General features: G+C 40.6%; 1 protein-coding gene across 5 annotated transcripts in view; it reads left to right on the forward strand.

Moving 5' to 3' along the window:
- PDE5A (phosphodiesterase 5A) overlaps window positions 1–14747 on the forward strand; it is a 130786-nt gene that overhangs the window by 104164 nt on the left and 11875 nt on the right. For all 5 annotated transcript variants that reach the window (XM_031691520.2, XM_072938264.1, XM_015247684.3 and 2 more), the window contains exons 15-18: window positions 6992–7079; window positions 9966–10066; window positions 11890–11967; window positions 13822–13885. In XM_031691520.2, coding sequence (XP_031547380.1) covers window positions 6992–7079; window positions 9966–10066; window positions 11890–11967; window positions 13822–13885 — 331 coding nt within the window. The remainder of the gene's footprint in view (window positions 1–6991; window positions 7080–9965; window positions 10067–11889; window positions 11968–13821; window positions 13886–14747) is intronic.

Genomic DNA, 14747 nt, shown 5'->3' on the forward strand with positions numbered 1-14747 from the left:
AGCTACTTCCCTCTTTGTTTTCTTAAAAATAATTGCCCGGGAAAACATCTGGAGACACGTCATCTTCTCTTCAAAAAAAAAAGCCCTGGGAAAAAGTCAGACTGCGGAATCTTGCTTTCGCACACACCACAAAACAGACTCCACCAAGGAATAATAACTGTAAAAAAAAGTAAAGGGGTTCTTTTTCCTTACTTCCCTGTGGTTTGAGGAGAGGAAGCCGAGAATTTTCCAGGGATGTTTCTTTTCTCTTTCCTTAGTGATAAATGACTGACACCTCAGGTGGGGTCTTCTTAACCAGGGGACTCTCGGGAGATTAAGAGTACCAGAAACATTTCCATGTAGCTTCTGAAAAGGTGTTCGTGTCCAGACCTCATCAGATACTCAGACACTCTATAAAGAAAACCAAAACAAAGAAGGCACAGAAATAGAAGTGACATATCGAAAAGAGAAATAGCCCTTGTTGTGGTAGCAGAGTTAGAAGTGGAACTTCTGTCATTCATTCTTCTTGAACTTTTTTTCAGAAAATTAATTTGAAGTGAGATATTCCTTGTTTAGGAAACAGTGTTTTGCTTCATTATCTGAGGCTTTGCTTCCTTCCTGGCATAGGAAGACCGCCCTTATGAGAAGTAACAAGTACGCCAGTGAGATGTCTGGGGGAACAGTTCACTGCCTGTGGTTCCTTCTCCCACATGGGCGGGTGAAGGAAAGGGTGACTTCAGACAGATACTCTATTCTTTAAAAAATAGGCAGTAATAAGAACAAAATGGCCAAAGTACAGATACTTGCTTATGCAGAGAAATGTCCTGCATTAGGCTTGCAGTCAATATGAGACGACTGTTGTAGATGCATTTATTTGGTTAGATTCAGGCTCGGTGTTTTCTAAATATAAATACAGTGAAATTATCCTACATTTTAGGCAGATGGATAATATGCAGTTACTGGGGCCTGGCACTGTGCTAGGTGGAAAGAGAGCTATAAAAGTGTAAAATGTAGTTCCTGTTATCAAGGAATTTTGGTAGTCTCATGAAACAGTGGTGACTAACACAAGGAAGGATCTAATAAATACTATGTTGTTTAATAACATGGACTGTAAGTGTTCAATAGAAGAGGAGATTGGCCATGATCAGCATAATCCATCTTTACTGTTAATGGAAGAAGTGAGGCTTGAACTGGATCTTTGCAGTGGGTAGGATTTGGAGAGGAGAAAGCATGAAGATATACCAGAAACACTATGAGGCTTTCACGGGACAGTGATGATGGTTAGCCTGACTAGTCAGAAGGTCCACTGACTAGGAATGGAGAGTAAGAGGATGAACAAGCGGAAGTTATAAGACCCTTCTGGGGGGGGTGCTCTAAGACTAAGCAGTGCATTTTACACTTGGTATAGTGAAAGGACAGGGAGCCACTGCAGTGGGTGATAAAGACATTGTGTAGGAAGAAAAGGATGAAAGGAAGGTACAGGGTACATGGGTGATAAATAGAACCACAGAGTTCAGCTAGAAAGCTGTTACAGCAAGCCAGGTGCATGTGAACATCACTTATTGGCCAGAGGGAGGAAGAGACCGAAGGAGAGAGTTTTTAAATTTAATATTGAATGGCTAGTTACATGTATGAAGGAAGCGGGAAAGTCATGACTCCCAGTCCAAGAAACGGAATAGTGATGGTGCCATTGGTAACGATGAAAGGCCTGGGAAGGGTGTATCCATGTGTATGTCCTTTGGGAGGGAAGGTGGAGGGGAGAGGAGTTTTGGCAGTGAGGAGAAAATAATGAAGAGGATGGTGGCTGGAAGAGGTAAAATGACCAAATGGATATGGGTTTTTTTTTCCCAAGATAGATTAGAGATTCAGCAAAATCAGAATAAAAGAATTTCCTGGTAACCACAATCAGATTATGTATTTTTGTCCTGAAAGAGCTCGTTCTGCACCATGGTCCTCTCTGCTCTGTAATAGAGGAAAAGGAGTGAGCTGGAGTTGTGAATGGGCGCCGTGGTAATACAGGGTCAGCAGCTCTGAGAGACTTCCAGGGGCAGTGGAGACGGCACAGGAGTCACAATTTGTGAAGTTCAAACTGGGTAGAGTCTGTTTTAGCCAGGAATGAGATCATCCCTGATAAGGTTGGAGGGCTTGCGAGACCAGAGATCTGAGCATGAATAAAGTGCAAGTTCAGTTAGTCCTAATGTCCATAGCTAATAATAATAGTAATAATAATAATAGAACCAAACACTTAACACAGCCCTTATCATTTTGGAATTCCTTCTAGCACTTTATGTGTGAGATATATATATATAGTGCTGGGTCTTCTTTTGCTCAGTTGTCATCTCAAAACAGTTTCCACCCCTATTCCTCCACGAGAGCTGGAGCCCAAGCCCTACCACACATCTGAGGATATGCCCACGATTTGAATTGGGCCATCAGACTTGGCACAGGAGTTACTGCTAGCTTTTTGAGATATTCCTCTCACATTCCAGGAGGCTCAGTCCTGTCTCCCTAAAGCACTGGAGACACACAAGCAACAGCCCATTCCTTGTGGACTTTTATACTATTTGCAGAATGAAGAGAAAGACTATACACATATATGAGCTCAGTGAGTCCTTAGACCAGCACACGGAGCTGTGATGGTTATGGAGCCAATGCTAGTCCAATGCCTGCCTCCTCCTCTCACCATGTGACCTTGGGCAAGTCATTTCACCTCCCTCCCTTTGTTGCCTTCTCTGTATAGTAGAATAATGGCAGCACTGGTCTCACAGGGCTTCTGACAAGGATTAAGAAGTATAAATAGGTGCAAGGTGCTTGGAACAGTACCTGGCACAGATTACATGCTCTACAGGTTTTAGCTTCTGTCACAGGAGGACACTATTAAGGACAGATAAAAGTTCAAGATCTTGCTTGGTCCCTTGGGTGTATTGAGGAGTAGCAAAGAGACTATGCCTAGCGGCACCTCAGAGCTGTGAAACAGAGAGGAAGTGGGAAAAAAACAATCAGCCAGGGTCAAGGAGGTCAAACAACTGGAGTCACAAGGTTAAAGAATCGTCCACTTGAGTATCTATGAATGTGATCACAGACTGATGGAAGACAGTAGTGATGATTTGGAGAGAAATTGTCACGTTAAGAATCCAATGGGTTGACAAGGGCTACAAGGAATAGTTAAGAGATTTGAACCCAGAGCAACATGTATGGATGAGAAGCCAAATTTCAAGGACAGTTGTTCGATTCAGTGGAAAGGGATACTGTGCTGGGGTGGCAGGACTTGGTTTTCCCACGGAACTTTCATTTTCTGTTGACTTCTAAAGCTCCAGGTTCCTGGAACGTTGATCTGATTTCTGCACCGGCATCCTGGTGCCACTCTCAGAGACGAACCAACGACTGCAGGACAAGAGGAGATGCAGGGAGGGCAGCAAGTCCGTTAATGCTTAGTGACATCAGCGTGGGAATGAAAGTGCAGCTGGAGTGGTTTAATGGGTCCTTCTGACATGACCTCAAATAAAGAGGCAACTTAGCCTTGTATTTGAAAGAGTAAAAAAGTAACAGGATATAGAATACACTGGTTTCCATGAACATCTTTGTAAACAGGAAATTTGGAGCATTTGTCACCCTTTCATTGATTCGTAAGTCCGTATTTTTAGAATGTAAGTAAAGGCAAACACATAATTTGCATTCATCTATCTCACAAGCCAAGAATTTTCTCTAATGTGAAACAGTCCTTTCTGCATTCTCTAAAAATGTAACGTGCATTTGAAGTTTTAAATGTGTTTGTGTTACATCCGCCTAATCGCACTTCTAGCCTGGCTTCTAACTAGGTCAGTGAGTGGATACTGTGTGCAGAGTGCCATGGGTCACAAGCCAGTGTATGTTCAAGAGGATGTACTTGAATCCCAGCTCTGCCATTTATATTGGCCGTGAACAAGTGAGATAATCTCTCTGAATTTCTAGTCATCTAAAGAACAAATGCTAGAATGCCAGTTTTAGAGAGGTCTCAGCCTGAGTCACTCTGGAGGCACAGCCTGAGACCAAAGCTGGCATGCAGGCATCTAGCTTACTTGCGCACACGGTCCCAGGGAGCAGGAATGCAGGCCTGAGAGTGGGGAGCAGAGCAGGGAAAGCAGGAAAAGGATGGGGTATCCAGCTGTCACCCATCCAGGCAGCTGGTGTTCAATCCCGCCAGGTGCTTCTGAGACATCTTATGAAATGAGACCCAGAACTGTTCCCCAACCGACAGAGACAGAACAGGGAGGGGCAGCTATCCACAGGCTTCCAAACCCACACTAGTCAAAGGTGACCGCATAGGCCTTAACTCTTCACACTGCAGGCTGGACTAGCATGAGTGTAGAGAGAGCTCCTGTGGCACCAGCTGGGAGGGCAGAAGTGAGAGGTGTTCCCCGAGGGCCAGGGCAGGGTAACCTTGTGAGGGGCCCCTCGTGTAGTCTGCTACAGCACGCGTGAAGCCAGCCACTGCACCAGTGGCTGGACTGTGAGGTGGGACCGAGGGCTTTGATGCAGTGAGCTGAAGTGTCCTATGTGGGATTATTGTAAAAATTAAGTATAAACTACTTAGCACAGTACCTGTTATATACAGGCTCTCAGTTAATAGTAATTGTTTTCATCAGGGAAAACAAATCTATCAAACTGTTGAAGTTTACAGTCTAACAGGGTAATAGACTTAAAAACACTTAACACCTGACAGCATAAGACTGTTATGAAGCTAGTACTATATGTCTTTGAATTCCTTATATAAAGGAAAATAACAAGATATTCTGGAAGCATTTCCTTTTCTCAGTGAAGGGAATGAGGAAAGCTGCAGTTGTTATGTTGAAGTTGACTTTAGGGAGATCGCGGATTCTGTGGACGCCAGGCCCTCTGTTATTCCAGGCCATCTCCTGCACCCTCATCTACTCCCATGGCTTGGATTACCAAGCATGCTGATGTGATCCAAATCCATTTCTCCAGCCCAGACCTGAGTGCAGACATTGAGACCCTCTTGGGGATACCTCAGGCACCTTGACATCAATAGAGCCCACGCCCCACCAGCCATCTTCATCCCCCATCCCTAATCATCTTCTCCCCATTTTTGTCAATAAATGACAAGGCAGAAACTTAATCTCCTGACTTTCCCCTTCATCTCCCTCCTCCCCACTAGCTCCCAACCTCGGGATTCACTGCCAGCTCCTACAGAGAAAAAGTGCAGTGAACACATCTGGGCACGACTGGTAAAGTAAGCCTGGAGATGGGGAGAGAGGGAAAGGAGAGACAAATACAGTCCAGACTGAGTACCGTCAATAGTCCAGACTGAAGTCTTCTATTTTATCTCAGTCCCCTTTCCTGATGTGCCTCCCACCCACACCTCCTTCCAGGCTGCAGGCAATCTCTTGATCTCCTAAAGCAAAGTCTTCTGACTGCTGTGATTCACTGAACCTTATGCTCTCCTTTATAGCACGTGTGCATTTGCCTCACCTCTTTGACCATGTTTTAATCAACTTTTTATCCCCGTGGCTGCTCAATAAATATTTGAATCAAATTACAAAAAAATCTACCTCCTAAATGGCTCTCGGATAACTCTGCTTCTCTTTCTTTAGGATTCTACCACTCTATTCCAGGCTCTTACCTCGGTTACTAGAACAGTTTCCCACTAGTCTCCTAACTGAATCCCAGTTGTCTCCATGCATCTACAGTCTTGATTCCAGCAAATTTATCTTTTCTTACAAATCTGCTCATTTTACTCCATCCATTGTCTTCCCATTGTCCAGTGATAAGCACAGCATCTGACTCACGGAACAACTCACTAAATATGGAAGCAGCAGAGATGACACGCAGGCAGGAGTTACTTTGGGAAAAGTTACAACAGCAGCAAAACATGGCAGTTTGGGGACCAGCAATGTCAGTGGTGGACTAAACAGTAGTAGATGAGATTACCTGTTCTCTTACCTTTGTTTTCATTTTCCTGTTTTTGTTTTCCCTTAAGTTTCTCTCACTCTACTTATTTCTTTGCTGTGTTACTTCAGTCTTGGGTAGCTTCTCTGTCTTCAGCAAATGAAGTGCAGAGTAAAATAATGGTTCATGTGGTAGCAGAAAGAAATAACAGACCGGCTGTGTGACCCAACGGTTGTATTGTGCTTTACAGTTCATAGACCCCTGTCCCATGAATCCAAGAAACAGACTTTCAGGAACTATAACCTTTTCTGTTTCTTTTAAAGAAGAAACTGTGCTTTCTTTTCACTCGTGAAGAAGGGTCATGGGAAATACGAGGTGGAGGACACTACATGTCGTTTAGAACTTGATTTGTGAATGTCTATTACATGCCGTGAACTGACTGTAAGATTCCTCCCTCTGGCTTCACTCAGCCAAAAGGCTGTTTTCCCCCTGTTCCATTTAGAGAGCTACCAGGATGTCCTGCACGGAAATAACCTGGATCCCACACGGGGATCCTTTTCTGACTCAGCTGTCTCTTTCCTTCCTTCAGAGGGTGTTGTGTGCCAACCAGCCCCCTTTTCCTTGTCTCTCTCTTCACTCACACCTCAGCAAACTCTATTCTTCGTTACAGACACACAGACATAAGTGCGCTGACCTTCAGCCTTATTTCAGAGGGAAGGCTTGCATAGAAATTTGTTTCAGATTTTAAATTAACTGCAGTTTTGAAATTGAAAAGTATTACTGGTACAGCAATTTCAGAGATTTGTTTTTAATTTGTAAAGTAGTCCTTTGTCCTTATTCCTTCTACTGGTTTAATGAGTATTAAAACCAATGAAATTGTTCATACTTTGAACTGGCAGTAGTTACATTGGTATTTGAGAACCGCTTGCCTCTCTATATGTGTTTCCCAGAGATCACCTCACTCTTCATCACAGAAGGAGAGAAAATTGTTAGCTGGATTAGTTTTGTGAAGTATCCTCCTTTTCACTTAACCAGCAAAAAGAAGAAATTGATAAACTGATGTCCTGGGGAAATTGATCTTTTTTTTTTTTTACCTTTTTTTCTTTACTCAACAAACTACTTTCAGAAGTGAACACCCACTGGCTCAGCTCTACTGCCATTCAATCATGGAGCACCATCATTTTGACCAGTGCCTGATGATACTTAATAGTCCTGTAAGTACCTCATTTCTGCTTGTGGAATTTTAAACGAGAGCTTTATAAATTCAGTTTTATTTTTAAGTTTTGGATTTATTCCCAGCATCATAAATTCTTGAGCATGCTTTATTCCTTTTTGGGTAAGAAAGGCAAAGCCAAAACATCTGAGATCTTCACAGCCTCACTCCTCTAGAAACCAAAACTGTCTATAAACGTTGCCTGATAAGGGAAAATTGGTTACTCACCTCTATTTGGTTATTCCAAATTAGAAACAAACAAAACTGGCATTTTTATGGCTTTCAGTTAATTGTTTGTTTGTTTGTTTTTGTCAAATGAAATGGTTTATACTGCTCTCAAAGGTTTGCTTTCACAAGGCAGTATCTTTTCAACTCTTTTTATTGAAACTTCTAACCACTAATAAACATTTTCATGAGGGAATAAAGCTATTCAGCAGTTTAGCTACATGAATATTTATCAATGTAAGAAAGCATATGATATACTATGCTAGACCTACTTATGTTAATGAAAATAAGATTAAAATGATAAACCCCAAAATACTCACAATGGCTGGTTTGTTTAGTTAAATTATTAATACTTGTTTGTTTTCTGATTTTGATTTGTTCATTATTCACACTATCCATTGTCTGCATGTATTACTTTTATAATAAGAAAAATCTGAAAGTTGCAACTCCTACATTGAACAAGCACAGTGCATGGTATAGAATTAAAGCAATTTTATCACCATGTCTTTACACTTGCCCATTGGGGCTAGTTCTTCCTGAGTCCTAGAAGAAAACTCAGGAGGCCCTTGACCTTTCTGGTCACTCTTTTATAAGTAAAAATCATCTAGTTACTTTAGGTCCCAAAATATAGCACACAGTTCTCAATTTAGAAACGAAAATGTCAAGTCCTGTGTAATAGTCCTGATTCTGGACTTGATTTAACATTTCAGGCTTTCTCTCATTGCCCTGGTTGGCTTCTTTTGTCCCTGCCTATGTTTCTTCTGAGCCCTTCCTCACCCCAGAATTATGGGAGTTGAATTTTGACCTTCAGCGACGAAGGAAAAAGCCATCTGCCTGGCTCCTGCACGTGCAGCCCTCTCCGTTCTGTTTTAAGAACACGAAAATGGGCACTTGCCCCTGAGGCGTGCTCCCTTGGACTGCTTTAGTCCCGTCTCTTCCTGCAGAGTCCACCCTAATAGCAGCCCCACGGTCTCAGTGTCCTTAGTCCATCTGCGTTGTCTCCGGGCCTCCACAAACCAGTGTTTCCACTCAGTTTTTCTGTGCTTCTTTAACATCCTCAGAGGCAGCCTCCAGACTTGCCAGCCTGGCCTGTTCAAGTTACCTCCACACGTACCAGTCCTTGATTTGGTCTGTGCTCTGGCTATCGAGTTGCATGGGTTTTGAGTAGTCTCCCCCAACACTGGTTTTCCCATAAAGCATGTTATTTTTAGTGTGTACTTTTTCCGAACTGAGACTTTTCAAGAATGTGTATGTCGAGTTATAGCAGAAACATCTGTACCTTCCTTGGAATTTGTTCTCTTTGTGCTTCGGCTCAAACTTTCATTTTAATATCCTATTTAGTTTTAAAGAAAGAAAATATGCTAAATTTTTCAAAAAGGATATTTAACAGTATGCCTATCATAGCTACCTCTGTTATTAGATAACCTGTTATGTAATATGTTATTATTTTACATATAAGGAATCATGATATATATATGACTGGCCTCACATTTTAAGACCCATCTATATATTCTGTCTTTTAAGCACCAGTACACAAGAGTTTACAGTCTGTGCTTTTGGAAAATAAAAATGTTATACCAAAAGACATTTCCACTTTTCCACTTGAAACGGTTTTATCTTAAAAATAAAAGTATTGGTAGGTATTTTTGAATAGTCTTCTGTTTCGCGCAGAACCTAAAGTGACTTCATATTTTAAAATAATGTTTCTGGTATAATCACAGATTCATTAATTAGACACGTGCCACAATTTCAGTGTCTAGTAATCCGTGCTAACCAGTGTTTTGGCCCCAGCGCAGCACACTGAAGCAGTTTCCTTTCTTCAGAACAAATCCTTTGCCTCCAGATCCCATTTCTAAGCCTCTGGGTTTTTTTCTCAGCCCTGAGCTTTAGAAAGTACATCTGAATCAATTTACAAATGTCGTTTTTCAGTATATTCTGAGTACTCGAGGTGTGCTTTACTTAGTTCAAGATTAGAGAGCCACTGTAATTTAAATTACAGGTAAGAAATAAAAAATGGTTACATAGCAAACACTTTAGATAATTTGCACATGGATTAGCTGCCTTTTAAATACTCCTCATAGATGCTTCAACCCTTGCACCCGTAGGCACACCATTGGCTCATGCCCTCTACCTGTCTCTATTGGCATGTTCCTAAGGAATACAAAGTTTTCTATAGTAAGTGAAAATTATACAAATTTGCACCGAAAGTCTTATTGGATGTATTACAAAAGCCATAGAGAAATTACTCTTTTAAAAAATCAGTATTTTAAACATTTCATCACTCTGTTCTTCACAACTACTATAATACACTTTTTGAGTTTTCGAAGTTTCACATGCTGTCAGATAATAGTAGTTAAACTGCCCAAAGGATGGAGGTACATAGTTCTTAGATTTTAGGCCTGGACTAAGGCCTAAGGAGTAGAAGAGATGGGATAACACATGTACTTAGGCTGATGAATTCTTATAAAGCTGTTTTTTCTTATATGACAAGGCCGTGGGGTGGGAGCATAGAGAACAAATGTTATTTCATGGTGTTTACTTTATATAAGCAGGTGTCCTCCATCATCAGTTCAGAATATTAGGCATGTATTTAAGAGAAAATTTTCAGATTTTGTTCTTCTCTGGGTGGAGTGCTAATGATGGTTCTCCTTTTTTTGTAAAGGGCAATCAGATTCTTGGCGGCCTCTCCATTGAAGAATATAAGACCACGCTGAAAATAATCAAGCAAGCTATTTTAGCTACAGACCTAGCACTATACATTAAGTAAGTTTTAAGAAATATCTTGAGATAAATAAGTCCTGGATGTGTTTGCATTGTTTCCAACTTTAAAAATCTGCACTGGGATATTCTTAAGTTATAAGGACAAATGTCCTGACAAAGCTGTTTATCAGACTATGGCCAGAAAAGTCTACTCCTTCGCCTTACTTAACACTGGAAATTACAGAATAGAGTTATTTCTGATGTTTATCCACTGCTCTGTCTCTGAAGCTATGTGCAAAGCAAATAACCATCTCAAGGTCATTCCAAGTTGGTTGGCCAATCCAAAGATTATATAGGCCATTTGCTTTTCCTCCTTTCCTTCACTCCCCCAATTTCTGACCATTTCACAATTCCTTTATACTGTCATCCAAGCCTATGTGGGCAGGAAAAGGAGCCGAGTGCCAGACAAGTAAATCTTGTTTCTTTTATTGGATTTTGGCAGAGGAGGAGTATTAATTCAGAACTTTAATTAATGAAGTTAATGATTCAGAAATTAAAGTATGCATCAGAGTGGTATTAGTAATATATATGTATTTGCATAATTAAACTGTCTTTCTAAAAGCGAGGACGGACTTTGCTGCTCTGGGGCAAACATTCGTTTCCCACATAGTGATGGAGATCTTTGCTGCATGTGTGGGAGTCGGGGGAGTCAGGTTGTCACACTTACGGGATTTCCCTGGAACGTGGGCCTCTCTCTCCCTCTGGACAGGGATCCACATTATGGTTTTAGCCACTCTTCTGAGAAGTAAAAACAAATAGAACAGACACACAGAAACACATACCAGATATCCACTATTGTATACCCAAAAGTAACTGCATCTAAAAGAGTCTGTTTCATTGGATTTTTAGAGTACTTTAAATTAGGGTAAAAATGTATATATAGTAAATTTCAGATTATTCAAAATAATTACAGAATAAAGGTTATCAAATTACAAAGAATTTAAAAAATACCTGTAATCACAAAGATTTCTCAGCCTATTCAGGCCACATAGGTCTCTCCTCTGAGCCCTTCTGAAACCTGTTTTCATTTTTGGTACTCAATCGCAGAGTCAGTTTTGTTATGTAAGTTTCTCTCATGTTTGTCTTGTGTCTTTGACTAGATTTGAAACACTGTGAAAAGGTGGGTGGGGAGGGGATAGCCCAGTGGCAGAGTGTCTGCTTAGCATGCACGAGGTCCTGGGTTCCATCCCCAGTGCCTCCACTATGAAATAAAATAAATAAACCTAGTTACTACCCCCACAAACAAACAAACAAACTGAAAAGAACTTATGTCTTATAATTTCTCAAGATGCTTAATAATGTTGGGCACACGGAGGTATCCACTAAACACTGAATGGATATCAGTTTACACTTGACTCGTCTGTCTTTGCTCAGAAGCACTTCACAGCCTCATCCTGATGCAGAGTGACCATGATGAACACTTCCCTGTGCCCCACAATGTGAATGAGAGCTGTGAAGTTAAACTGAAACCATGCAGACCTTACTATTCCATACACAAAGTTCCTTAAATCATTCTCGGCAACAAATATTTAACTCATCTTGCTTCCTTTTCTTAAAATCGTGTTTAAGAATTGAAATTACCATCATTTGTGATCTGTAGTTAAAGAGGAGGTGAAATTTAATGTTTCAACCAAAGAATATGATAGAAGAGAGAAAAGTGAGGTATCAAAATTTTTAAATGATTTTTATATTGGATTCTAAGATGAGAAGAAATCCACTAGAGATCCCCCCCCCCAAATTTTACTCCATGAGTCTTTGTAGACCAAAGGGATAAAAGAGCTTGGGGGATGCATCGTATCTACCAAATATGTTTCTTTATTTTCAAGGAGGAGAGGAGAATTTTTTGAACTTATAAGAAAAAATCAATTCAATTTGGAAGATCCTCATCAAAAGGAGTTGTTTTTGTAAGTAGGATAATTATTCTTAAAGCTTTGTTACCTAAATACTTTTATTGCAATTATTTCTTACAATGTGATGATCTCAGAGGCTGTCAGAATTCTCAAGAGTATTGTACAAAGGGCTGAATATGAGTATTTACTTGAAAAGAAATGCATTTGCAAATTCAAGTGAATAAATCACTCTTTTGTCCTGAAAGGACCTTTAAGATGTGGAGAGTTATCAGCACAAGGCTACAAGGTTCCCCTGTTCATGTTCCCAATTCTTTGGAATGGAAGACCTGAAAACAGCCTCCCAAAGACCGTGTGAGCGAGAAGGCAGCTGTGATGTGTTTACTCGTTTTGTGTGATGCCGAGTAGCACTGTCAGAACTTCAGGGTTTCTGCTTTTTCTCACCTGTACCCCATCCCTCCCCGGCAGCTATGGGGGCCATCCTCTGTTAACTGCCGTCACTGCCTCTGTCATGGCAAGAACTGGATCAATCAAAAAGAACAAAGGGTTAACAATACAGAAAAAGACAGACATAGCGATACTAAGGATGGTGCTCTATTACAACTGTGTAGTCAACATTTCTTTAAATAGACTGATAGTACTTAACATGAGAAGATGCAAATTACAAGGAAACAATATACAAATGCCCAGCTGTCTGTTCTGCATAGTCATGCTTCACTTGAGTCTTAACATGTTTTTCAGAACAGTGCCTTAGACATGCTACTGTGATTTGTGGAGTTTTTCTCAAAAAAGGAATTTGACCTCGATTCCAAGTCTGTGCTACAGTTTTCGCTGCTTCACCCTAACTCTGACCTCTTGCAGAGAAGCGCCCAGTACGTGTGGTGCTCAGCTTCGCCCCTTCCACTCTTCACTTTCCAGACTGCAGTTAAGCTCATATACGTGCATACATAGTCTTCTCTGGGGGAGACAGTTTGTATTGGCAAGTGTTATTGAAACCCTTCATAAAAATGGGCCCAAACAGTGATTTTTAAATATCTCTGGGCACTCATTACTTGTGAAAGAGTTGGTGTAAGAGATAGAATAGCAGCAGAAAACCATTTTCTTTGTGGCCTTGGATGGGTAGTGAGAATGTACTTTCAAGTTGGGTCTCCCTAGAGGGACCAATGATATGGTCCTTAACCTTGAGTGTTTCTAAATGACAGTGATGGCCTTTTTGCCTCTTACTTCAAATTAAAAGGATTAGATGGCAGGTATTTGGATCTGACATGGGAAAACACTGCACTAAACACAGGACCATTTTCCACAATAGTCACACTACTGAATTCTAGAGTATCTGGTCACAGACTCAAGTCCAGCTTGGTTTACAGCTCCTCTGATGAGAGAGGGAGTACAGAGCACTATCCTTTCACTTCCCTCTTTTTCTCCAGCAGATACTGTTTAATAATTCAGAGGCTTTTCACACAGGAGTCACTACATGTGTCAAGTGAATTAGGTTCTTGCTGTCACAGGACCTTCATGAGTAGGCTATCTGATATTATCCTTTAATGGTTAATTATTAGTAATCGATGTGTTTTCACTGCACTGTCACTGAGAATGGAAGACCAAGGTAAAAAAATATATATTAGCAGGCAAATTTTTGCCCAGAGATTAATCATTTCTCTCCTCCTGCCAGTCGAACTAAATGAGGCAGTTTGAGGGCAAATTCCAGTAGTTCACTGGGTAACCAAAACAGTGACATTGTGGTATCACTGTATCAGTCCTGCTGCTATATAAATTGTTTCTTTAGTCTTTATAAACTGCCATTCCTGCAGTTTCGAGGGTTTCAATTTGACTTTTTATTAGTAACTACCTACTGAGGGCTTCATTCACATAAAAGTAAACAGGAGTGTTGCGCTTCTTTTCCCTTAACAGAGCGATGCTGATGACAGCTTGTGACCTTTCTGCAATTACCAAACCCTGGCCTATTCAACAGCGGGTATGTTGCTTGGTGACGACAGAAGTCACAATTAAAAAGTCAAAATAAGAAAAATCTTTACTCTTAAATGTAGCTTTTGATGTATTTGTGGAACTTTTTTTCCTAAATTTTAGGTAGTATTAAAAACAGATAATTGGACGTGAACAGTTTTTTTTTTAGAAGAATCAATAGCACTTAATAGTTTTAAGATATGTTAAGAAAGAGCATCTATATTAAAATTTCAAAAACCTAGCTGTTGATAACGTTTCATTCCAGTAATACTACTTCTGGCTCACTTGAGGATTTCTTTTAAACACATCCCTTTAGTAACCTTAAAAATTAGAAGAAGCACTTATTTTTCTTATAGATAGCCTACTAGGCTATACCTCAACTCTAAATGACATTAACAAGTAGAACACAAACATTTCTGGGGCTTGTAACTAGAGGACATGTTAATAAAGGATGTCAGGAAGGATCTGATCAGGGCCTGTGGGCCAGGAGGCTAGAAATACATCCTCTCTCTAAATAAGTAACTGCCATAACATTTTGCAGAGGCAATAAAGGTCCTAGGCTTAAAAAAGGGATGGGTACACATGCAATGATGTGTATATTGTGTTTTTGGTTTTCAAGACTGCATTTTGAATACTAAAGGTACTACCTGAGATTACTGACTGTTGGTCGTGGCTCTGAGCTGCATAGTCACAGAGCCCAGCAGTGACAGGCTCATCTCATGAAACACACGTGCTGAGAAAACCAGATCAGAAATGTGCTCTTTGTGTGCCGAAGCTTGTAAGCCATAAACGCTCAAGAAATGTGTTCTTTACAGATCTTCCTGCTCCATAATAAACAGGACTATATGCCCATTTCCAAACAGGAAAGAGGA

This window comes from Vicugna pacos, chromosome 2 (assembly GCF_048564905.1).
Source record: "Vicugna pacos chromosome 2, VicPac4, whole genome shotgun sequence".
In the NCBI taxonomy this organism is placed as follows: domain Eukaryota; kingdom Metazoa; phylum Chordata; class Mammalia; order Artiodactyla; family Camelidae; genus Vicugna; species Vicugna pacos.